The 26135-nt window shown below is 37.1% G+C and overlaps 2 protein-coding genes across 6 annotated transcripts in view; one reads left to right on the top strand and one right to left on the bottom strand.

Moving 5' to 3' along the window:
- Positions 1-8293: 8293 nt before the first annotated feature.
- Positions 8294-22332, bottom strand: ilrun (inflammation and lipid regulator with UBA-like and NBR1-like domains). Its single transcript, XM_065279526.2, has 5 exons — positions 22044-22332; positions 20405-20559; positions 19578-19775; positions 17348-17652; positions 8294-10469 (listed from the first exon to the last, which is right to left on the bottom strand). The coding sequence occupies exons 1-5, from the start codon at positions 22205-22207 to the stop codon at positions 10434-10436; spliced, it is 858 nt and encodes a 285-aa protein (XP_065135598.1). The 5' UTR covers positions 22208-22332; the 3' UTR covers positions 8294-10433.
- Positions 22333-22457: 125 nt separating this feature from the next.
- The window catches only part of anks1ab (ankyrin repeat and sterile alpha motif domain containing 1Ab), a 36291-nt gene continuing 32613 nt past the window's right edge, over positions 22458-26135 (top strand). For all 5 annotated transcript variants that reach the window (XM_065279524.2, XM_065279525.2, XM_065279523.2 and 2 more), the window contains exon 1: positions 22458-25441. In XM_065279524.2, coding sequence (XP_065135596.2) covers positions 25175-25441 — 267 coding nt within the window. In that variant the 5' untranslated portion in view covers positions 22458-25174. The remainder of the gene's footprint in view (positions 25442-26135) is intronic.

Raw genomic sequence — 26135 nt, 5'->3', positions numbered from 1 at the left:
TCTTGCTCTGAAACAACATTCTCATGCAGCACATAACCATGGAAGAACAGAAAGGTTACTGACACTGCCAGAGGTGTCTGTTTAAGATCGTTCGGTTGAGCCATTTATCAGCTTACGTGATGCTGTTATAGCTCATTGTGAAAGTGTCTTTGTCTCATGAAATCTTTGGAGTATATGAGTTGGGTTCAATTGGTAATCCATCAGACTTTAGATCTATTGTACGTTTAAAACATTAGGAATAGTGTCGATTGGGAATAAAGTTTATTGCAAAGTTTAGGGGAAAACCCAGAACAAGTATTGATGAGAATGTGTGTAACTTAATTAAATTTTTCTGAAAAACCAGCTTGATCTCACAAGATCTTGGCGAATTCGTATGAAGTGAATCATACAAAAACATGATTATTATGTCGTAACCCGATACCACCACTAACCCCGACCCCAATGTCACGAAGCAAAAGTAAATTGAACAAAAATGTATTAATTTGTTCTTACAATGAACACAAATTTCCCTTTATAAAATTTGTATGAATTGCCTTGAGTGCTATGAAAGAACTGTTTGGGACATCTCATCTATATGCTTATAGCCAATAAGAACAAGATACAAGCAAAACAGATTTGGTTGCCTTTTGATATGATTTATGATGACTGTGAAGAATATATGTTGTGATGCATATAAAGTGTCAAAGACTTTAATGAGAATATTTACAGATAACCTGATCTCAAGAGAATTCGTACGTATCTTATTAGTTTGCTAATTCGTATGAAGTGAATCGTACAAAAAAATGATTATCATTAAAAAAAATATGTCGTAACCCTACATCACCCCTAACCCTGACCTCCAATGTCACGGGGCAAATGCAAATTGTACAAATATTTGTTGTACAAATTGGGGACATCACATCTATATGCTTTATGGATGCCTTTGCATTAGCCAAAAAGAGCAAGATACAAGCAAAAGAGATGTTTAGGTTGTCTTTTGATATGATTTAGGATGACTGTGAAAGATAAATGTTGTGATGCATATAGTGTCTATGACTTTACTGAGAATTTTTTTCGTATTAATTCAACGACCACATTCGTAAGTTTTTGTACAGTTTGATCCATGTGATGTTGGGGTTAGGGGTTTGTTTTTGTTGTTGTTATTTCACGAGAAACGTAAGTTTTTGCACTTCATTTGAATTCATACAAATTAGCCAAAATATGTACGAATTCTCGTGAGATCAGGCTGGAATTAGCCATCTCATAAAATACGTAGACTGTAAAAAATCTTTGCTGCCTTAAATTTTTTGTTGAATCAACTTGGATTTATAAGTCATGTCAACTTACTATTATTTTTCCTACCCAGTCTCACAAAGTTTTGTGATATAGTCACGTATTTTTTTATTCTTTTTTCATGATATTATCACGAATTTCCGTGTTTTTTCGGGATCGTATAACAAATTCCTGTTTTTGTGTGATTATCACGTATTGGTTACTCAACTGCTTTTTCCTATTTTTAAACAATTGTCGCTATGGTTTAGGGTTAGATTTGGTGTTTGCATTAGAATGTCACTTTGTGTATTGGTTTATACTGTTTTTTTCTGATTTATTTTTTATATGTCGCCTGGCGTTAGGGTTAGAGTTGGGTTTGGGTAGTGATATCATTTTTTGTAAATCTAACCCTAAACCGAAGGGACACTGGTAAGAAAATAGGACAAAACAGTTGAGTAACCAATACGTGATAATCACACGAAAACAATTCGTTATGCGATCACGAAAAAAATGTGGAAATTCGTGATAATAACATGAAAAAAGAATAAAAAAAATACGTGACTATATAACGAAATTTCGTGAGACTGGGCTATATTTTTCTTGCCAAGAGAAGAGTAGCTACAACTTATAAAATGAAGTTGACTTTTTTAACTTTCTTTTGTAAGTTATAACAACTCATCTGAAGTCAAGATAAATAATAGTTATTGGAAATTACTTGTAAATCTGAGTTGATTTAACAAAAAATAAGGCAGCAAATCTTTTTTTACAGTGTACGAATTGCCATGAGATAGCGTTGGATATACCCCAAAATGTTAAGATCATGAATGCATAACATTGTTGTTTTTAGTAAGTATGATTATTTGCATGATGTGATATAACATGGCAGATTTACGAGAGCAAATTTTATTCCTAATGACAGGGAAGTGTATGCACCTGATCCCAAAACAAGCTTTATTTTCCACTTTTCCTTATACATGTAAATTAAGGGGGAAAAACCATGGTTTTACGAATGGTAACAATGGATCAAAGGTTAATTTACATAAAGGAAAATGATATAGTGCAACTGATTCTAAGATAAAATTTGTTTCTTATAGTCACGTTTACAGCACTTGGACGTTCTTGTTTATGACTGATTCATAAATGATTAATTTCAATACATCCACTAAATACAGGTTATGATCTTGTATAGCCTATACTGCTACAGATTAACGAGTCATGAACCAAACTAAGATCATCTGAGGTAAAGCGTCTGATCATTAACCACAGCCGTTCAGGTTAGATGGTGATCTCATGCTTGAGAAAAAAACTAAACTTTTTAATAAGATGGTGGCATTAATATAACCCATCCTTTAATTTCTCCATGTGGCGTCTAACAGAGGTTTCTGTAAACAAAAACGTTTGATAACAGAAGTCATCCTCGAGTACAGTAAGCCAGTGATCGCTACCTGACAACAACAAAACATAAAAACTGTCAAATAAATCACTTTATAATATATGTACATAAGGAAGACATAAAAACTAAAAACCTGCCAGCATTTTTTGTTATTTTCACAAAAGTTTCACAAAATACCTTCAAGAAATTTTTCTTCTATAAATAAATAAACGTATCATATATCAAATAAAATAACAGACCCTCTGCTTTTAAACATACAAAAAAATCGAATGAAAAAAGTTTCATCCCATCTTCCATTTGTTTTCTTTTTATTACCTCTCAAATATGTTTGGGTTTCTTCAAAAATCCCAAATTTTTAGTAAAAACTATGTAAATTCAATTAAAATAATTTCGTCCGATTTACGATTGTACATCTCCGTTGGTGTGTTATTGTGTATTAGTACATGTTAAGGATATGCAAAATGTACAAACCCCAAAGTAAACGATGATGCAAGTTATCGTAAATCTCTTTTCTTGGACTACAAAAAACACACGGATTGTAGGCAACAGTTTACTTCCTGGGCCTGTTGACGTGGACATGACAATCATTATCATAACTCCTCCCGCTTTGGACTCACAGTCTGTAAGTTAACTCCTGTTAGCATTGCATTGCGAGCGAATATTTCAAACATGCACTGTAAAAAATACTTTGCTGCCTTAAAATTCTTTGTTGAATCAACTCGGATTTACAAGTCATTTCAACTTACTATTATTTATCTTGACTAGAGATGAGTTGTTATAACTACAGGTGAGTTGTTATAACTTATAAATTTAAGTTGACTTTTCTCAACGATATTTTATAAGTTGTGACAACTAATTTCTGTTGACATGACTTGTAAATCTGAGTTGATTCAACAAAGAATTTTAAGGCAGCAAAGTTTTTTTTTACAGTGTAGTAAGGGACGTCATAACGTAAAGATTAGCTATCCAATCAGGGACACAAAGCTTTTCAGATCGATGAGTTTTGTACAAAATCAATGCGTTTGAGGAAGGCAGGATTTCTGGAGCGACAAAAATGTACGGTATGTGTAAAATAAACCACGTGAACACATTGTATTATACCAAATATCCAAAATAACATTGTTTTTAGCAATGAAATAAGTGCACATTAAATTAAACGGTGACAGTTTCGCAAACTGTCCCAGACGTCGTTTACGTAACTTAAACCTAAAAATGTATAAAAAATATATTTTAACCATTTTAACTTGTTTTTATAAGTATCTTAAGCTATCGCAAGTCAAAACGTGTAAGTGGGTTGAACTTACTTGCAAAACCAAGTTGTTTTAAATTCATGCCGCAGTGATGGGCCGGCCCTGTCGACAAATAAATTTTTTTTGTTTTTAATTTTGGGCAAATTCTTTTTTACAAATGCTTAATGACATGCGACAAATAATGCAAGCTGTTGCTTTAAGTGTACACAATGTTTTTTGGCACCAGCTTAAGTGTTTCTTTAGCAGACCATAACCTTGACTTTTTAAGGCTACTAAAATGTCATGTTTGTAAACCTGAATCATACATGGCTTGCACTGTGGACACACACATGAGATCCAAATCTACACAACCTTGTCAACAATATAACTGGCTCAGTGCATCATTGTATGACAGATAGAGAAGACTCGTGGATAGCAGCTCTTATGAATAAGATGTTTACCCACCCAAACTCCATGACAAGATTACCCATACTAACAAAGTATTACACCCAACTGTGTCAACACAGAATCTACACAGGTGTACTAATGAAAAACACATTGATAATACATAGTGGATTTGAAGGAAACTGTGTTCTCCTGAAATACACACGAGTTGTTATCAGCATGACTTCTTTCACACCAGGACAGATGTTAAATCTACATTCAACTTATAAAAAGTAAAGATGCTTCACGATGTCTTATAGAAGAAACATGTTTTTGCTGAATGGTTCCATAAAGAACCTTTGACTGAGTAAAGAAATAATGCCATGGAAGAATCAGAACCTAAGCACATTTATTTTTTATAAGAATGAAAGTTAACATAGGGAAATGAAAGAAAAATTGTTTAGATAATTAGATAAAAAAGCAATGTTCTTGTTTCTAGAAGTATCTTCTTTCTCCTTCACAGGGATTATAAAAAAAATATCTATAAACCCTTTCAAGCTTCAAAAGGAAAAATATTTGCATAGTCCTTCATTTTCCAGACGATTGAGTTCACACATTTAGCATATGCTAGGGTGACCATACATGCCATTCTTCGCGGACGCGTCCCGGCCAGTATTTCGGTGCGTCTTCCGGAAGTCATATGTGTTGACCGCATCCGCCATTCAGTTAAAAACATAAGACATACAATCGTAGCTTCCAAAGATATGTGAAATGTTTAGCTTTTTGTTTTTGAGTTGTTGTATGTGATTAAGTTTTCTGTCAAATAATGTAGGGTCCCTCCCACGGTACACTTGAATTTTAAGAGCACATCCCACCCAATGACGAATTTTAAAGGACAAGTTCGGTATTTTAGACTTAAAGCCCCGTTTTCAGATTGTTTATGGTGAAATAGAACGGTTTTGACTGAAATTTCGACATTTTCGGCTGCCCTGAGAATTTTCGCATGTTTGTGTTTCAGCTCAGACCTCTACAATGGGTTTAATGGTGCACTGGAACAATCCTTCCTAAAATGCATTAAACTTTCGTTTACAAAGACGTGAAACTCACCGAGTGGTCAAGGGTGTTCACTGGTATGCTCACACAAAAATCGCTCCAAAAGACGCATTCCAACAGGTTTTATCGTAGTTTATACCAACTCCATTGACTTGTATTAGATGTGCTGTGAGGTACGGTATTACTCCGCGCCGGGAACTTTGTTTCTATTCTTGCAATTGGCAAAGGCGGATTAGCGCCACCACCTGGGCTGGAGTGTCTATTATTCAAGCTCTAAGCGGAAGAATGTACGGGTGTGAGGCGTTTGGGAAAATAGGTCCACAAGTTAACAACGAACGCTAAAACAGCTGTTGGAAAGCATCTTTTGCAGCGATTTTTGTGTGAGCATATCAGTGAACACCCCTGACCACTCGGTGAGTTTCACGTCTTTGTAAACGAAAGTTTAATGCATTTTAGGAAGGATTGTTCCTGTGCACCATTAAACCCATTGTAGAGGTCTGAGCTGAAACACAAACACGTGAAAATTCTCAGGGCAGCCGAAAATGTCGAAATTTCAGTCAAAACCATTCTATTTCACCATAAACAATCTGAAAACAGGGCTTTAAGTCTAAAATACCGAACTTGTCCTTTAACGGCAATCTATATTTCCGTTATTATCCACTAGGTGGCACTCTTACTTAACTTATGAAACACTGAAGCGTCCACTGATCCAAAAACAGTCAAAACTGTATGTTTTGATCATCGTTCTGAATCTGATCTCTAACAAAAGTCCTTTACAAAAATGCAATTATTTCAGCTTTTTGCTAAAAATGTGGTATTTTTGAAGAAACCTACCCATATCTGAGAAGTGATATAAAGAAAATAAATGAAGATGAAATAATTGTCCCAATTTTTTGATGTTTGTTTAAAAGCAGAGGGTCTGTTCTTTCATTTGATATATTGTATGTTTATACATTTAAAGAAGAAAAATGTAAAAAATGCTGGCGCTGGCTGGCAACTTAAAAAAAAAACGCTGGCGGGGAAAGAGTAAGCGTTAAAAATCTTGCTCTGTGAAGAAAACGAATGGGATTTTTACTTCCAAAATCCCAACGTCGCATTGTCTTTATTGAGATTACAAGCGTAGTGCCGGAAACTCAAATCTGTGTTTTTATATGAAACCCTATTAAAGCTATTATCACCGTCATACCACAGAATTTGCCTGCCGCTACAGACTCCCACAGCCCACACGAGTGTCTATGGGTCTTGAGGAAGAGCAGCTGTCAAACCAAGAGGAAATGTTTTGCATTTGTTAAAGGGACGATTTTCGTGTTTGTCAGGTGGGTTATACTAGGATAGTGCCAAGGCAAGTTTCACAAGACTTGAAAAAAAAAACATAAGTAAATATTTGCCTAGATATGGTCTTCACATTCTAGATCAACACAGCCCAGCAAAGGTAATCAGTTTAAACAAGATTATATTTCTTCCTGAAGGGCTAAAGGACATCAGGGTTTCCTTGTATACTGTACTGGAATTTAGTTTATATGATAAGAAACAGATGGTCATAAAATCCACTAAAATAAAACTGTCTACCACTCGTAATTTAAATTTAGCTCCACCCAGTTAGTATTACTAGGGTAACCTGATATAGTGTTGGATGATATAAAGCTCTTGCATATTATATAGTTTTTGATATAAACTGGCCTCACTTTAACACATGTAATGAACTTTAAATGACTTTCAGGGTTCCCACACCTTAGTTAACTTGAAATTCAAGGACCTTTCAAGGACTTTCCAGGTCCAATACCCTCAAATTCAAGGACTAAATGTGGGGACACATTTCACGTGAGAGAAAGGTTACATCGTGTTACGTTTTAAGATACATTGTTACAGTTCCCTTTCGAGGGAACTCGCGCTGCGTCACTGCGGTGACACTTTGGGGACGCCTCCAGGGGTAAGTGCGTCTAAATGTGTATAACAAATTCAACCAATGGTGAGGCTTAACGACAAAGAAAAAGTGACGCGAGAGCCAGGAAGTATATCGCTATCTGAAATATTGCCAAAGACGGCGTTACAGGGACGCAGGAAGTATGACAAGGGAGACGCAGCGTCTCGTTCCCTTCTCAGAGAACAACAGTTACATACGTAACCCGAGACGTTTTCATGTGTCAAACACAACTATGCAAAAAAGCATTTTGGTATAAATCAACATTCGCATACAGAAGATATAAGCATTTAAAGTGAACAGTTTAGCACGTGTGCTTAAAAAGTCTAGAATTTTTATATTATCATCCTACACTACACAGGGAATAATATGGATTTTTTTCCAGAAAACTTTTTGCATAAAATAGATTCAAGCACTTTCAATGACCTGTATCTATGTATGTATATTTTCAAAAACTTCCCAGGGCCTTGAATTTTTTCCCCCAGATTTACAAACTTTCACGAATTTCAAGGTCCCGTGGGAAGTGCCCAAATGCTTTGTCATTGCACTTGTTAATATGATTGGTTTAATAAGCAGACAACAATTTTGAACATATGTGGCCCTATAGCACAAATTGAGATTGAAATGGTTAGTATAGGAATATTTGGCTGAGAAACAGCTATTTTAAATTTGGAACCTGAGTATGCAAATATTAAATATTTAAATATTGAGAAAATCGCCTTTAAAGTTGTCCAAATGACGTCCTAAGCAAATGCATCCACTTTTTTAATTTGTGGTTTTATTTGTCTGACCCATACAATGTATTATTGGCTATTGCTACAAATATACCTGTGCGACTTATGACTGGTTTTGTGATCCAGGGTCACACATTTTCTGTGCTGACATTGCCTTGTTTGTGCAAAGCAATTCCAGACAGCTTTACTCCAAAATTTGGATGTGGTTCAAAATGCGTGCTAGAATAACTTTACCAGGAATAACTATACCAGGAAAGATGAACAGATTTGGTAAAACTGTACACGCTATACATATGATGACAAGCCATCCACACATGACAAGCATAGACTTATTTGTTTCAGTGTTAATTTAATCATACAAATGTTCACTTATACATACAGGAAAAGGCGTTTCATATTTTCTCTTTTTCACTGTGCTGTTATAGGACTCTACGCAAACACTCCTCTCAATCACACACCATGACGGTGCAAAAAATCCAAGAGAATAAAAAGAAAACGTGAAAAGAAAGACAACGCGGCAATGAATCAATCACACTTCTCACATGCAGAAGAAACACACACACACACAAAAAGGAAAATCCAAAGTGTCAAATACATGTGTGTGCCGTTTGGGACATTCACAAACACAGCTCAGATTAAACATTTTACTGATAAAAAAAAAGAAATTTCACCAAATAAGCTGTGGATGGGCCGAGCACTGTCAGTATTTCTCTGTCCGTATACGCGCTTTGTATGCTTTTAACTACAAGCACAACTTTTTTGAATATGAAAAACAATGCATAGATCATTTGCAATGCATTTCAAAAAATCTGGACACAATGTTGGGGGAAACGGATGCGATAACATCAATCTCTTTGCCTTTCAAAGGTCAGTTTAGACAATCGATTTGCATACTGCTTAAGGACGCTACCCCGATTTGTTTAAATGCTTTAATTCTCATCACATAAACCAATTTTTTATTTTATTAGACGGAAAACATAATAGAAAGCAGTCGTTTGTTTCGTGTATAATTTATAAAGACAGAAAATAGCGAGTAAAACGGCACGCGGGCCTTTCAGATATATTTCGATATAAACATCCAAGAAGCTTTCCATCATACCACCAAACACAGAGGCACAATTCAAACCCACACATAAATTTCACACATTTTCTTTACGCATTAAAATATTATCTGGAGCGAAATCAACATTTTTGACATTCATGAATCATTCAAGCGAATACAAATTAAAGAAATATTTTGGGTTAAATTTAATGCAGAAATAATATCCAGCTGTACCTGTTTGCGTCTATGCAGAAATGCACTTTCAACTTCGATTCCGATTCAATTCAATTAAACTTTACCCAGAGTATTTCTTTAATGGTCCCATTCACACACCTTCCCTCTTTAAAACCCCTCAGTCTCATTTAAAACAGCTTAATACCATCTTAAGTCTAGGTGAACAACACAAACAGATGACTTAGAAAATGCATCCATGTGCTTGTGGACTCGGCGAGTGAGGGAATCAAAGCCACTTTTGTTAACTTTTATCTTTGATGGATAGTAAAAAAATCAACATCAGCACTCAAGAACAATACAGATGTAAACAAATATAACAGCAACAAGATCATGACCGTGTTTCTGATAACAGCGATGTATCGAACTTGCGTGGTGGCGGCATTGAATCCCGAGAAATTTTGTAATGAATTAACAATGTGGCTGGCAAAGAATCGATATAAATGGTTGTTTTTACCAATTATGCAACTAAACCTTCGAGTAGACACATTGAACTTTTCTACTTCAAAACAATTCCTTATTTAAAGTAAAAGTCGTTGTAAAATTACTACTTAACAGGTGTTAATTCTTCGTCGATGGCTTTTTGCGCATGGTCGAACATTCGCACATCTCACACATATTCAGAAAACATCTCAAGAATCAGAAAGAAATTATATTTGGCATTAAAAGGAAATATTTCTGTGACATTATTTTCATGTCAATTAAACAGACTTTTAGTATTTATGACAATTAAAAAAAAAAGTGTTAAATCATAATTGTCATAAAAATAGTGTCACAAATTTGAAAACTTTTCTTTATATTCTGCAAAATATAATATTCTTTTTTTATTTGATTTTGCTTTGAAATGGTTCCTGAATGTCATTCATTCATCTATTAACCCACCCGCCTCTCTTTCTTTTCCCTCGCACATCAAATCTTACTTCTGTAATGTGACGATACAGATCAAAAACTGTGTATTTCATTATATCACTTCTAGCACTCGATCTAAATCTAGCATTCACACATGCGTAACTCAGGTGTTGGTTGAATATTGATTTGGAGCCGAACCGATTTGTCCACACTTTCTGTGATGTTGTGATGTGTTGGGGGAGAGAGAGTCACCGAGTCTTTGGAATAAATCCACTCCTCCTCTCACTGAACCCCAGAAAAGGGCAAAAGTAGCAGCTCAGGTGAGCTTGACGGTGGTTTCTGTTTCTTAAGACTGTCCAAACGGGAAGGGTCCAGGAATGCCCTGGGAATGAAAGAAAAAGAATGAGATGAAAATCTAATGGGATGTTTGCATTCTCACACACAAACCTCATGCACAGATCCATTTCTAGATGTTTGCTTTCTGGCAAGAGAGACCCCAAATCCCAAACATCAAAGTAACTTTGGATATGTTCAACTTCTAACCTTAAAGGGATACCCCCCCCTTTTTTAATATGCTCATTTTCCAGATTTCCTAAACATTTGATTTTTACCATTCTGGAATCCATTCAGCTGATCTCTGGGTCTGGAGGTACCACTTTTAGCATAGCTTAGCATAATCCATTGAATCTGATTAGACCATTAGCATCGCGCTCAAAAATAACCAAAGAGTTTCAATATTTTTCATATTTAAAACTTGACCCTTCTGTAGTTACGTTGTGTACTAACACCAACAGAAAATTGTTGTAATATGGCTGCAGCAGGCATAGTGATATTACGCACTGCCCAAAAATAGTACCCTTGGTTACTTTCAATAGCAGGGGACTATTTTCAGGAGCTGCGTAATATCATTGCGCCTCCTGCAGCAATGTTACGGCAGCAAAGTCCTTGATTATTACGCCAGAATGAGAGTGTAGTTCCTAGCCACATCTGCTTAGAAAATCACAACTCTGGTCTTAGTACACGATGTAACTACAGAAGAGTCAAGTTTTAAATGGGAAAAATATCTAAACTCTTTGGTTATTTTATTAGCGCGATGCTAATGGTCTAATCAGATTCAATAAATTATGCTAAGCTATGCTGAAAGTGCTAGCGCCAGACGCGGAGATCAGCTGAATGGATTCCAAAATGGTAAAAATCAGATGTTTAACTCTAGGGGAGCTGGAAAATGAGCATATTTTCAAAAAAAGTGGAGTGTCCCTTTAAATTTCTATGTTCAGAAGATCTGGGGCACCATTGACTTGTATAGTAGGAGAAAACACTACTATGAAAGTGAATGGTGCCCCAAATACTTTTTCAAAATATCTTTCTTTGTATTCAGCAGAAAAAGACATTTATACAAGTTTGTAGGGTGAGTAAATAATGACAGACTTTTCTTTTTTTCAATTTAGGTAAGAGTAGTAGTAATAGTGATATTTTTTTTGTAGCTTAAATATAACATATATACATACATATACACATATTATATGAATAATAAAGGTTATACACAAGATTTTTTATATTCCTACTCTAAGAGATATAATATTTCTACAATGAGCTCACTGTGCTAAACTTCTAAGATATCAAGTTATTTCATTCCTCCCATTTGTATGGCACTCCATCTTGTGGTCGAGAGGCAACGTGGCCCTTTCACCAGCCGATGGGACTGCCATTTATATTTTAAACACTTCCCAAAAATCACCACAAACAAGTAAAAAAAACCAAATAAACAAGGTAAACGCCAATATGCATCACATATTTCGTTAAAAAAACATTTGCTATAGGATAAATGGCATAAGGAAACTTCTGTAAACATCTTTGCGTGATAACATATACAAATGATTAATCTAAATGACTCTAAACGAGTTTTAAGTGAAAGCAAAACCATCCAATATTTTAAAGCACTTTGTCCGTGAGTGTTTAAACTTTCCTATAGAACTGAAGTAAAAAGATCTTGTATCATTTAAAACAGCTTAAGGTGTATCTGTAAACAATCTTTGGTATACTATTATTTAGGCGGGTATTAAGATCACACCCCTCTGCTGCTCACATTATTCTGCCAAGTGCACCACATGTGCCAATATGCACGATCAGCTCTCATACACTACAAACATTTACATGAAATGTAATATTACTGTATTATTTATAAGTACAAATGATTAAATGTCATTCTTCCTTATGTTCATATTTTATAGGGTGTAAAAAGATGAATAATTTATGGCTACATTGCCCAGCCCTTAATGTAATGTATCATACTTCACACGTCAAATAGGGAAGGTGTAACGCTGTGAATCATTGCAATGTGGTTTTTTGATTTGCTGTCACAAAACACAGGGCAGAAAACAAACAGATGATTCACTGTCTTAAGGACATGCGTTATTTGTTGATGCTCTGTGTTCAGTAGGGCTGCACGTAACGATTATTTTCACAATCGATTAATCGAACGATTATTTTTTCGATTAACCGACTAATCGGATAAAAACATAAATATTTACTCAATTAGATGTTTTCACTTATTATAGTTAAATAAGCCACTAAATTAGGGTATTCGCAGTGTAAAAGCCACACACTTCTACAGGGATTTACTAATTAGGGATGCAGGATATCTCGGCCGACATATTGTTATCGTCCGATAAATGCTTATTTTTAATATTATCGGTTATCGGTCTGATAGCAAAATTAGGCCGATAAATGAAAGCCGATAAATGATGGATTATTTCGGTTTGTTGAACCCCTTCACTTGCTCATTGCTGGCCAAGTGGAGTTTTGATTGGGGTTCTGTGTTATAGCACAAAGATGACACGTGTTGCGGGCTTAAGAAGAGTTTGCTAATCTAGCGCAAAGACAAGATGTCCGCGGTCTGGGAGTTTTTCATTGTGAAATTAATATGAATATTTATCGGCCTATATATATATATATATATATATATATATATATATATATATATATATATATATATATATATATATATATATATATATATATATATATATATATATATATATATATATATATATATATATATAAATAATGTTATCGCCCCCAAATATAAAGAGTTATTGGTTATCGGTATCTGCCAAAATTTCCATATCGGTGCATCCCTATTACTAATTGCCCTTTCCATCGCATAGTACCCCACGGTTTGGTTTGTTTGGGTCAGCTCAGCTCATGTCACTTTGGCTTGGTTGGCTTTTCCATTGAGTTTAGTCGTTATATTTGCGCTGCCTACTGCTGTGACATCATACAAGAGAGAGCATCGTTGTACATTCCCATACATTCATTTATCTCTCAGTCTGCCACAAAATTAAAATTGCCCACCACAAATAGATGTTTGCATCAATACAAACACCAGTGGCGTCAGTCGACGCGCACCGCTGAGCCTAATTTAGGTTGCAAGTAAGCATATATGCGGCCGTGCGCGTCGCAAATGTGCCGCCACAAACTGCAAGTTTTGAAAAAAACTTATGGTGTTCCTGATTCTCAACCTGTGGATGTTTTTCATCGCTAAAAGGGAGTTTGGGAACTTACAGAAAAGCACAGACGACAACAGGTTTACTTGAGACAGCGCAAGTGTCCACAAAGAACAAAAAATGTGATGTCCACGTATGTGGACAGGACACACCAGGTCTTAGTAGGTTAAATTTCAAAACAAACAAACAAAACAAATTGAGTTTTCAGGGATGTGCTGGTGAGGAAATTTTGCCACTAATAAATAAACTAATTTTAATCTTCAATTTTAAACCTTAACATTAGGGATGCACCGATACCACTTTTTTGGAATACGAGTACGAGTACTTGCCGATACAGAGTACTTAATAAAAAACATGATTTAAATTTACAGGTAACAGCTAGGGCTGTTCCGAATACCATTTTTTGAGCTTCGAAGCTCTAGTAGAAATAAAATCGAATATTCGAAGCTTCGGAAGGAGGGGCTGAACATATTTTTCTCTTTAATAAAGGCAGGAATCTGTGTGTGTGTGTGTGTGTGTGTGTGTGTGTGTCTGTTTATCTACAGTTTTATTATGTGGCGGATGTGTTGCTGCGGACTCAAGGGAGTGTAGTGCCTTTTTTTCGTGCAATATGGACATGTGACACGTTTAGAATTAATAAACTTTAAAAATACTACAGAACAGCGCAAGCTGGAAGCGGCGTGCCTGTCACGCGTCCTGCGAGAACAGCATTAGTGAAACAAAACACAAGAGCAATACTTTTAATAAGGTAGCCTAACATTTTTCTAACAAACAAACATTCCCGTATCAGAAATTAGCAGCACAGTAATTACTGACAACGTAGGGTAGGCTATTTAAATAAAACAACGAAAATAAATGAACGAAGTTCAACAAACTGTAATTAAACGGTAGCATACTTTCAAAATCAAGTTTATTTATAACACTTACACCATCAATATGTTTTTTCATCAGTAGAACAATAAAGAAGATATTTTGCAGAAACCCCAGTGCTCCGTCATGCAAGTCAACCGATCCGCACACTTTAAGAGCTAAAGCATATATATCCAATACAAAAGTAATCCCCCATAACTCTGTGTGACATATTGACGTCTTGTGAAGCAAATCAATCAGTTTCTGCAAGAAACTGAACGTTATTTACAACACTATTAGCGTGAATGCCAAAGCAGGAAGTGCGCTTTCCGTTCGAGGCGATCTCATCCACTGGTGCTGTTTGATGGCTGTTGACTATGGATGTTGATCTCTCTGCGCCACCTACAGAGCGGGAGCGTGAAGCGCACTTCCTGCTTGGCAAAAGCTCTGCATTAACGCTGAAAAATATTTATATATATATATTCGAATCTCAAAACTGAAAATCGAATGTCAACCCACGGAACGAATATTCGAATATTCGAATTTTCTGGTCCAGCCCTAGTAACAGCTTTAGTCATATAATTTAACAAAAATTAAAAATGTTTTCCAGTTTGTTGTAAACTCTGCCTCTTTAGACAACACAAGAGGCATTAACCCCTTACACGCCGCTCAAACATAGACATTTCTCAGACCGTGGTATCTATCCCTGGTATCGGGGGACTTTTAACGAGTACTTTAGAAAATGTGGTATCGAGGCCGATTCCCGATACCAGTATCGGTGCATCCCTACTTAACATTATTCATTATTAACAAAAAAAATAAGCCATTATGATATGAAATGATATACATGCGCTGCTACAGAAATAAAAACCTGGATTTCCCTGTAACTTTATAACAGATGCTGGTTTGTGGTATGATACTGTTTTTATAAAAACCCTACAACAATTTTGCTTTCGTCATTGTCCTGTCAGGGTGGCGAGATCCGCTTAACAAAACCAGACCAATGGCCATTCAAAATTAGTCCAAAAGCATCCCAATAACTATTCCCAGCCCAAACAACTAATGAAGCAAATACTTCAATCTCTAACACGCAGAAAAACATCAACCTGCAGAAACTGTTTAAAGGACAAGTTTGGTATTTTACACTTAAAGCCCTGTTTTCAGATTGTTTATGGTGAAATAGAACGGTTTTGACTGAAAATTGGACATATGCGGCTGCCCCGAGAATTTTCGGGTGTTTGTGTTTCACCTCCCACCTCTACAATGGGTTTATAGGTGCACTGGAACAATCCTTCCTAAAATGCATTAAACTTTCGTTTACAAAGACGTGAAACTCACCGAGTGGTCAGGGGTGTTCACTGATATGCGCACACAAAAATCGCTGCAAAAGATGCTTTCCAACAGCTGTTTTAGCATTCGTTGTTAACTTGTGGACCTATTTTTCCAAACGCCTCACACCCGTACATTCTTCCGCTTAGAGCTTGAATAATAGACACTCCAGCCCAGGTGGTGGCGCTAATCCGCCATTGCCAATTGCAAGAATAGAAACAAAGTTCCCGGCGCGGAGTAATACCGTACCTCACAGCACAACTAATACAAGTCAATGGAGTTGGCAAAAACTACGATAAAACCTGTTGGAATGCGTATTTTGCAGCGATTTTTGTGTGAGCATACCAGTGAACACCCCTGACCACTCGGTGAGTTTCACGTCTTTGTAAACGAAAGTTAAATGCATTTTAGGAAGGATTGTTCCAGTGCACCATTAAACCCATTGTAAAGGTAGGAGCTGAAACACAAACACCCAAAAATTCTCGGGGCAGCCGCATATGTCGAAATATCAGTCAAAACCGTTCTATTTCACCATAAACAATCTGAAAACAGTGCTTTAAGTGCAAAATACAGAACTTGTCCTTTAAAAGAAGCCCAATTCAGAACTCAGCTGAAAGGCCGATGACTTGGAAACGCTGCCTTGCTTTTAGACAAGCTGGTCGCGCAGTGAAAAGAAGCAGCGCCTGATAAACCCACAGGTTGTGTCAAGAAAACGTGCCTGACTTTAATCTGCTGTATGAAGCAGATGCATGTCCACGCTGTCCGATGGTGGGGCACGAGCATGTGACGTCACAAACCAACTATTGTTTTAATTAGTTGTTGCAGCCCTAGCGTTACTGTACTTCACAGTAGTTAAGGGTTCATAACTACCTTTGAACTTAGTTTTCTGGATTAAATCTGGCACAAATATCATTTAACATTACATTTAAAAAATAGTTTTGCATCAAGTTCACACACTCTGACTGTTCGTGAGCCTTATTTAATATCCGATATAGCGATCAGTAATTAATTTATCTAACATACAGTTAACAATGGCTATGTTTATACCTGGTATTAGGATGCGTTTTTTGCACAATATTTGCACAATATTTTCAATTGGTTCTGACTTCCAGCACGAACCCACAGTGTTTATTCAACCATTGATAAACTAAAGCAGCTGCTCTCCGCCTCTTTCATTTTTGTTTCATTTTGCGAGCGTATTGAAGTTGCTTGAGCTTATTTATTCAACTGCTCTGAAAAATCTGAGAAAGTCCTTACATGTACAAAACATTGTGCAGCATGTTTACTAACAACACAAGAAGCGGTACTCTGACAAAATATTTGTGCGCATCAACAAACCCGTCATTTCTCCCGCTTGTTTTATTTAGTCAAACACAGTCCATCCCTAGAAGTAATCAGGACAGAAATGGTCGAAAGTGGAAAAAAGATACAGATTAAAACACCAGGCGTGAACGGGAATCTGTCGCTCTCGTCCACTTGTGATCGGATCGACCAAAACACAACTTAATGCCAGGAGTAAACAGGGACAATGATAACATGCAAAGGTGTCAAAATTCAACCAACATTGAATACATACCTGGCTGTACGTCACTACTGATAAGTTGTTTTGGAGACCATTTGGTGTAATATTTACAGAGTTGTGAGTGAGTCCATTTTGATCTTGCTGAATGGAGTCCAGAGGGGCCTCCCATGGGCCCCCGGGGTCTTTTAGATGATCCTCATTGGTGTCCTGTTTGTTCTTCTGCGGGGAAGCGAAAGGGTTGAAGTCTCCCTCCAGGCTGCGGTGTGGCTGCGTGTTAAACTCCGTCTCAAATGAGGATAACTGCTGCGTGACGCCCAACAGGCCGCCCTCCTCAACACTCAAAATCACCCAGATCACATCTGCACAGTACGGGGATAGGATGAGTAACATATTTGGAATAACGTAGTACTTCTCTACAATACCATTAATACTCTATCCCTAATAAAGATAGCTCACCAAAAAATGAAAATTAACCCACAGTTTACTCACCCTCATGCCATCCTAGGTATATATGAGTTTCTTGCTTCAACCGAACACAATCAGAGTTAAATTAAATAATATCCAGGCGTCTCCTAGCCTTGTAATGCAATTGAATGATGGCCGATTTTCCGAAGCTCATCCATGTTCGGTAGCTGAAGCCAAATTGTGCATCCATCCATCATAAAAGTATCTATACGAGCCCAGTATATTTTGTGGGTTATTTTTCGTTTTTTGGTGAACTATTCCTTTAACTTGACCTTCGATATCTAGTGACATATAAACCAGAAGCGATACAATATGAATTTATATTATTTCCTTTAAGAAATGCTATTCATCATCAATGTCACTTTTTAAAAATTTGCATCAATGCTTTGCCAATAAAGTTTATTAGTTATATAGATGCCATTTGCTGAATTATGTGGCATTTACACCAAACGCGAAAGAGGCAAAATGCAAATGCAAAGACGCGATAGGCATCCTGCGGCGCTGTACGCGTGAATGTCGCGGAAAGCCTGAAGGGGGCATTCCCCGTGAATTGAGGGTTTGAAAAAATCTTTGGCGGACATTTGCGGCGCATTTACCAATCAGGAGCTTGCTGTAGTAGTTATGTGATTACAGGGAGCGAGTGGAGTCGCAGAAGACCCTCACCTGACACGAATTTCCGCGTGAATGACTAGAATTGAAGCGAGTAAACTCAGCGCGTTTTTGACGCCTCTAACGCGTCTGGTGTGAATGCACAGTTACACGTGCAATAGCAAGGTCAATGAAATAACTTATCATTGCATACAGTAGGGCTGCACGATGTGAGGAAAAGTTGCGATGTGCGATGACATTGTTTAATGTTACAATGACGATGTGAGTTGCGATAAATATTTTATATTTTTTCATGTTTTAGAGGCCATTCACATGTCGCGCCTAAAAACACATGGAAAACGCTAGACACATAGGTTATTGTCACATGACCTGCACGCTGCACTTGTGTCATTCTGAAAAGTTAAAATGTTTTTGAAAAGCCTGGAAAAACGAGCACGTCGCACCGCGTGCGAGTCGCGACCCCGGCGCTTCCAGAGCGCACCTACATTTGAAATAATGAACCTGAGCGCGCAATAGCGCAATATGTGAATTACCGCTTCCACAGTACCTGTGTTTGCCGCGTCATCTCTCCTAAATCCAAAGTAATTCCATGATATAGCTGAAGTGCTGTTCCTTTTCACCACAAGGTCTTCGTCTGACAACACATTATCCTCACTCTCCTCTCCTTCCTCCGCCATCGTTTTTGCTAACAGGCACAGCGTCGCAACTGACACCTCACAAATCAATCTGAGCGTAGCTGACTTGGGGGTTCCCCTGATTGGCCTAATAGCATGAACGTGCAAACCATCCGTGTGTCCCAAACTGCCTACTACCATACTATATAGTATGCAAAGAGTACGAGAAGTAGTGCTTTTCGCCTACTATATAGTATGGAAGTATGCGGTTTGGGACGCAGGGCATGTCTTCAGGACAAAACGTGATAGGTCAAACGTTTATTACATGCGCTTACCGTTTTCCCTTCATTCATCGCGTCAAGGCTGTCTGTTGCGATGTGTTCATCGCGTGAGTTCATATCGCAGTGACGATGAAAATTCGATGTATCGTTCAGCCCTAGCATACAGTTTCCTATTTCACACAATTTTTCCATTCCAAACACAGCTTATGTTTCACATAAGCTTATGCAAATCACAAGAAGGACGATAAGTTGTTTATATTGTTGTAGCTGTCTATATTAGTGAGTGACACTGGCTGTTCATCATTAGCGTCTCACCTCCGTAGAAGAGTCCAGTGGCCGTACACATCCTCCACTGGCCCTGGTACATGCCAGGAACGGCTGGACTACGCATCTGCACGCTCACATCGGAGATCTCCTGCGGGTCCAGCGATCGCACCATAACCATGTTCACATGACCGAACTGATCTCCTCCAACGTACTTCAGACTAACACCCGGAGGCCACGATTCTGCACCTGTAAAACACACAACCAAAAAGACAATCATGAGGCAGATACAGCACTGCTTGAATCAAGCACAACTGATATCCTGTTACTAGGCCTGTAAAGATTAATCGTGCAAATGTGCGTTTTCGCAATGAGTGAATTTGAATGAATTACGGTGAAATCCCAGCACATCCGAACGCCAGGGGGCGCTCTCATGCAGAAACTCCCTTTGTGCCACAGAAGAAGTATCATTACAAACGCTATTCCAGGAAATGTCTACAGGAATATTTATATTGCCGTTCTTCAAATTGTTTTAGGTATTTTTATGATAATAAAGAATATTTTGAATGATTTTTATTTAACGAGTGTTGCTTTTTTAAATGCACGTTATAAACGACTCCAATTCATAATGATTTTAGATTGATAAGGACTTCCTACTGACCAAATGCCGTAGTACACACACAAGCTGTGCACGAAACAAAGAATCGCAGCCTTGCGATTCAGAATCGATTTCAGACAGGCATTTTCAATGGGACATGTGATTTAATCGTTACATCCCTACCTGTTACATTAATGTGAATAAAACACCTAATATAAAATAATTAAAAATGTTTGCCACTCCTACCACACCTCTGAAAACAAAAACACCACACACACACCTGTGTTCTGTATCCTCCATGTTTTTGTGAACTGTGTGTCTGGAGGGACCGACTCTCCCTCTCCGATCGTCACGTCTTCCACAAAAGACATCAAAGGTGTGTTGATATTTGGACTCTCAAAGTCATAATATGCCCCAATAGCTGCTTGAAGGTTCCTGTTGAAACAAAACCCAAATCCATCAACATGAACAAATTGACAAAAAAAATTGGTAACACTTTACAATAAGGTTGTATTAGTAAACATTAATAAACGCATTAACTAACATGAACAAACAATGAACCTTATAGGGTTTTTTTGATTTATTAATTCTTGTTAATGTCAATACAGTTATTTACAGTTATACAGTTTGTTTACACAATGTTTGATTAAATGTATTTGTAAATGCTAAAATTAACATGAACTAATATTAATAAATGCAATAGAAGTAATGATCGTTGATAGTTCATGTTAGGTAATGCATTAACTAATTGTTAACAAATACAACCTTATTGCAAAGTATTACTGAGAAATTTAACAAAGGTCATACCCACCTCTTGTCTCGGCTCCAAAAACTACCAAAAACCTTCACTAACACAAAAGTTTATCTGTATGTGAAACCAAGGTTTGATAGACTTGTATTGATGAAATGTATTTCCTTTTTTGGGCATGTTTTTTGGTCATGATGCCACACTTTTGGCAAAATAGACAGATATATAAATATTATAAGTAAATCTGAGCAATTTTGTATAGGTTAAATTGTCTATTTCCTACAAGATAATTATAAAGAACTAAAAATATACAAAATTAACTGGTCAGAAAGCTTATGTCGAAAACAAAAGGAGGGAAAGACTTTGTGGCCTGTGTGTCAGACCTGAGATGAAAGTACACTTATTACGTAACTCTGATCCAAAACTTTACACCCTGTCAATACACACAAAGTTTATACAAACAAGTGTATTTTTTAATTCAATATAAAAAAACAGATTAACTATTTATTTTAGTTGGGATTAAGATTTTACAGTCGTAATGAAAAACAATCTACTCGCAAAGTCGTGACTGAGCGACATTACACGATGTCTGTTCTCAAAACCAAGTGAACTTAATAGTTAGCCAGCACTTCATCATCACAGTCGCTGTCCAAACTGCATTTTCGTACTCGATTTGAGTCAGCATAATTGTTTGGAAATCGCAGACACTTGGAACCTCAACTTAACTGACTCGGCAACATTTTATGATGCCCACACTTGCTGCCTACATATGACGCTCAGTAGAATTTGGAACGAAGCCCATGTAGTAGCCTGCTGCTAACACAAACAAGCTAATTGTTTGTCAACTGACAGAAATGAAACAAGAGTTATTTAAGAAACGTTTTGCGCAAAATGTATTTTAAACAGTTTGTTGGTCTAAAAAATGACTTTTGCAGCTCATGTTGTGCGAAATCGCACATCTGTTGCCTTTATAAACAGTCAGTTAGCAGTTAGCTTGTTGTCTGTTTCGCTTCAGTCCTATTTAAACTTGTCACGGCTCATGACAGCTGTCATCTCAAAGCTATTTTTCACATACTAGACATCAAAAGTGCGAACATCGCAAGGGGAAATTCGCCATGTTGACACACGGACCAGCACCCCCAGTAGGCCGCAGTTCAGTCCTCGGACTCACCAGTTGGTCATGTCCAGGAAGAAGGCGCAACCAGCCGGGTTGAGCTGGAAGCCAAGCAGCCTCTGGAACTCCGAGATAAGGACATCTTTATCCGTGGTGCCCATGCAGCTGAACTTTTGCATGAGCTCCGGATCCAAGTCTATGTCCATGCCCTCCATGAGCATGCAGCTGTCCCGGGGCAGCAACGGGGGGAAGAGTTTTAATTGAGTCCGAGGCCTTCTCCAGTCATAACAAGCGACCCGATAACAAGCTCAGTACGCATGGCTGCGGGCGGGGCGTTGCGTAGTGGGTGACGTTACCGTGGTGCGGCCGACGTCAGCTGTTGCTATTCGACTGTGTCTGCGGCATTAGTCAATTCATCATGACAATGAATAATTTCAATGTCTGTCAATGCTTGACAAGTCATTATGAAAATTGACAATTTCTATGTCTAACTTTTAAGGCTTGATTTTTGAATTTTACGTAGATTATAATCCATTGAAATCGGTTGTGAAATGTAAACGCTATTGCTTAACGTTTTTACGTTTTTTACTTCAAAATTTTACTTACTTATTTTTACTTATAATAACGCTAACCAGTCTACTTCTAAATTTAAATGGCAGTCTTGCCCGATCCAAGATGGCGGAGCTTTTGACGTTTGATTGGTGTATCATAATCCCAAACATTCATGGTGGTACCATGGTACAATTAATTTACTTTGTTGCTTCAAAGATTACAAAAGACAGAGTTATAAAAATAAGAAGTGTATTCTTGAGTACTGTACCAAGATATAGGGGCGTCACGTGACATGCAACTGAATAAATTTATGAGATTTACTTACAGTACTCAAACAAATTTTTAAAATTACTTCAAATTATACATAATCCTCTTAAACACAAAAGCACTGAAATTTTTGTAAATGCATTTATTTACATAGTTATACAAAATGGGGCAAAATTGGAAAAGCAGGCGGTAAAATTCACTATTGCTGTACGTTTAGTGGCTGTACGCGAACTTGTCACTTGCGTGGTTTCCACAACGACCAAAGCCCACAGGAGGTCAGAGACAGAGTTCACAATGCGCTCACGGCGGCATGCGTTTTATTCATCTTCTCTGTGTAACCTTGTTAAACAAGTTAAAAAGTAAGTTTTCATTTATAGTAAATTCAGAATTGCTACATAGCCTATTTGTTTCAAACATAATCGACATGTTTGTCATGTGATCACAAGGGTTGTCGTTTGTGTAGTTAATTTTTAATTACTATTTACCTGTAAGCCACTTTCGATTACATTTATTTTATATTTTATGAAATCCACCGTATTGATATATATTGATAGAATGGGGGAATGATTTGGTAATTTGAGGGAAAATTATTGTCCCTTCTGTTCATTTATGTAGTTTATTGCTTTGGTTAACCAATAAAGATATGCTACATGCAATGAAGAGACATAGGAGAAAATTAAAGGGGTCATATTAAGAGATTTTTTTAAGATGTAAAATAAATCTTTGGTGTCCCCAGAAGACGTATGTGAAGTTTTAGCTCAAAATACCCCACAGATATTTTATTATAGCATGTTAAAATTGCCACTATGTAGGTCAGAGCAAAAATGTACCAATTTTGGGTGTGTCCTTTAAAATGCAAATGAGCTAATGAAATGCAAACACTGGTCGCAATGATGGTGGTTTGTTGTTATTGAAACTCAATTGTGCTTTTATTTTTTCGGTCTTTTTCTCTGCACTAAATGGCAGTGCCATGGTTGGATAGTGGCGGTATTATTTTAATTGAACTTGCTACCTACATAACAAATCGGCCGAAATCTGAACAACCTAATTTTTCACATGCTTGCAGAGAATGGTTTACCAAATGAAAGTTACTGGGTTGATCTTTTTCACGTTTTCTAGGTTGATAGAAGAACTGGGGACCCAATTATAGCACTTAAACATGGAAAAAGTCAGATTTTCACACTATGACCCCTTTAAACATAGTGGATTTGTCTGTGGTCTGAGAAATTGCTCATTCCCCTAAATGTTTTAGGCATAAATGCCATTAAATTTAGGGTTAGTCAAATTTAGATATACCTTTTATAAAATATATACATATTTAATCAGTGAGACAGTGCTGGCAGTGTTTTGTAAATGCAATAGGTACATTTGGGCATATTTCATACAGAGAACGGAACTCATAACCTTGTTTATATTATGATTGATGTTGAAAATAAACTGTGCACTCTCCATATTATATATTTAGATTTATATATTTATGTATAGTGTGCATTCTTTGTTGAATAATATTCACACAGGGTTTCTGTTTTAAATTGAGCTTCCTCTGAGGATGAACCCACTACAGATCCACAAGTCTCAGTAACTTGATTAGCCAAGCTGTCAGTATTAATAAGGCCAGACCTGAGATCCAGAGGACGAGACCCATCGCTGTGTCAGCTAGTTACCAAAGCCAAAAGGTGCACGGTATTATATCTGTTGTGTTTTCTCGCCACAATCAATATTTGAACTTTGGTTGATGCATCATTCTGGGAATGCTTGCATTGTTTGTATGTAATAGACGTTTGTGCAAAAACATGTAATGTTGCAGTACCTTTTATAGTTTATAGTTTGTTTTCCTAAGCAAATTGGTTTCAAAAAGCACAATACTTTCCTTGTAACAATTAAAACGTAAATCAATTTAGTAAATATTTAATTACATTTAGTAACCCTTCTTTTCAGTCTTTCTCTATTTAATTTCTATTTCAGGCACTGTTGTGCACATATTAGATGTGCTGTTGAATGCATCCTGACACCGTTCATTAGTTTTAGCCCTTTAGTTAGGAACCGCTGTGTGTGTATATCTGAGATTGTCGTGTGGGGAAGGAAGGGAAGGAAACGCTTTACAAAACCCCTGTCTCTTGGCAAGGGGAGGGCAAATAGGACACAAACTGTGGGTGGACCTCTGTGACAAGCACCTTCAAAAAAAATCAAGAGCACCACAAGTGCACACACTCGGATAGATTTGAGGAAACTGAGCTTATTAGTTTAAGTGTAATACCATGGATTATAAAGGCGTAGGCTGACTGATACCAAGTCCACAGAACTAATTGTTAAGCAGATTTGTTTCCCAGCAGAGACGGATTCCTTCACTGTTGTTCCAGAATTCCAAAATGTCTGATCCCGCTCCGGAGGCTCGCACCACTGCACCTGTGGTCCACCAGGACCGGACTGATAATAATGCTTGCGCTTCATTGGAGCCTACACCTGGACATCTGAACCTGTCATGCAGCCTCTACCATTCAGACTCTGACCTGCTGGCTTTCCCTGATTGTGAGGTAGATGGGCCTCCGTATGGCCGAAGTGAATCCCTGTCCAACTGTGTTGTCGAGAGGAAGGAAACCAAGCAGATGCCCTCCCTCGCCTCCGAATGGGACGAGGTAAGAGAGGAATTAGATACTGGGGTGGGAACACCAAGCAGAACAGATTTCCTGTCATGTGAAACAAATGATTGAGGCCGTGGGTTGTGGGCATCAAGTTTACTTTGTGGAAGTCAAATTATGTGCACTACTTTAGTGTTTATTTAGATAATTTATTGATGGATACATTTGGAAACTTTTCTTTGTCTCATATAGGGCTGCGTAACGATTAATCGCAACTAATCGTTTGTAAAATAAAAGTTTTTGTTTACATCATATATGTGTGTGTACTGTGTATAATAATTATGTATATATAAGTACACACACATGCATGTATATATTTAAGAAATATTTACATGTGTATATACAGCTTTATATTTATATATAATTTATATTATATATAAATACTTAATATATAAATATTTTATAAATAATGTATAAATATATTTTTTCATAGATTTTTTTCATCTCTTTTGGTGTGGCCCTAGCTTAAGACAATAATTGATTCTTGTGTCCCATGACTTATCGTAACAACACATATGACGACCAATCTCAAGACTCGCGAGAACCAGTGATCATTTTACATACGGGCGTGCATATATTTTTTTGAGTAAATTATGGGATAATTTTAAATTTTCTGTGAACTATTCCTTTAGTTATTTACTATTCCTAAAAAAATCACAAATCTGTTTATACAAAGGTGTAGTTGCGTAAT

Source organism: Paramisgurnus dabryanus, chromosome 7, assembly GCF_030506205.2.
Source record: "Paramisgurnus dabryanus chromosome 7, PD_genome_1.1, whole genome shotgun sequence".
NCBI classification, from domain to species: domain Eukaryota; kingdom Metazoa; phylum Chordata; class Actinopteri; order Cypriniformes; family Cobitidae; genus Paramisgurnus; species Paramisgurnus dabryanus.
The sequence above is the reverse complement of the archived record's forward strand: the minus strand, read 5'-3'. Positions and strand labels throughout refer to the sequence as shown.

Excerpts from the sequence above, each read along its gene's own strand:
- ilrun (XM_065279526.2), bottom strand. The coding sequence starts at position 22,207 with ATGCTCATGGAGGGCATGGACATAGACTTGGATCCGGAGCTCATGCAA. Across the intron at positions 17,653-19,577 it reads CACTGGACTCTTCTACGGAG|ATGTGATCTGGGTGATTTTG; the intron begins GTGAGACGCTAA and ends CGTACTGTGCAG. Across the intron at positions 10,470-17,347 it reads CAGTAGTGACGTACAGCCAG|GGCATTCCTGGACCCTTCCC; the intron begins GTATGTATTCAA and ends TTTCATTCCCAG.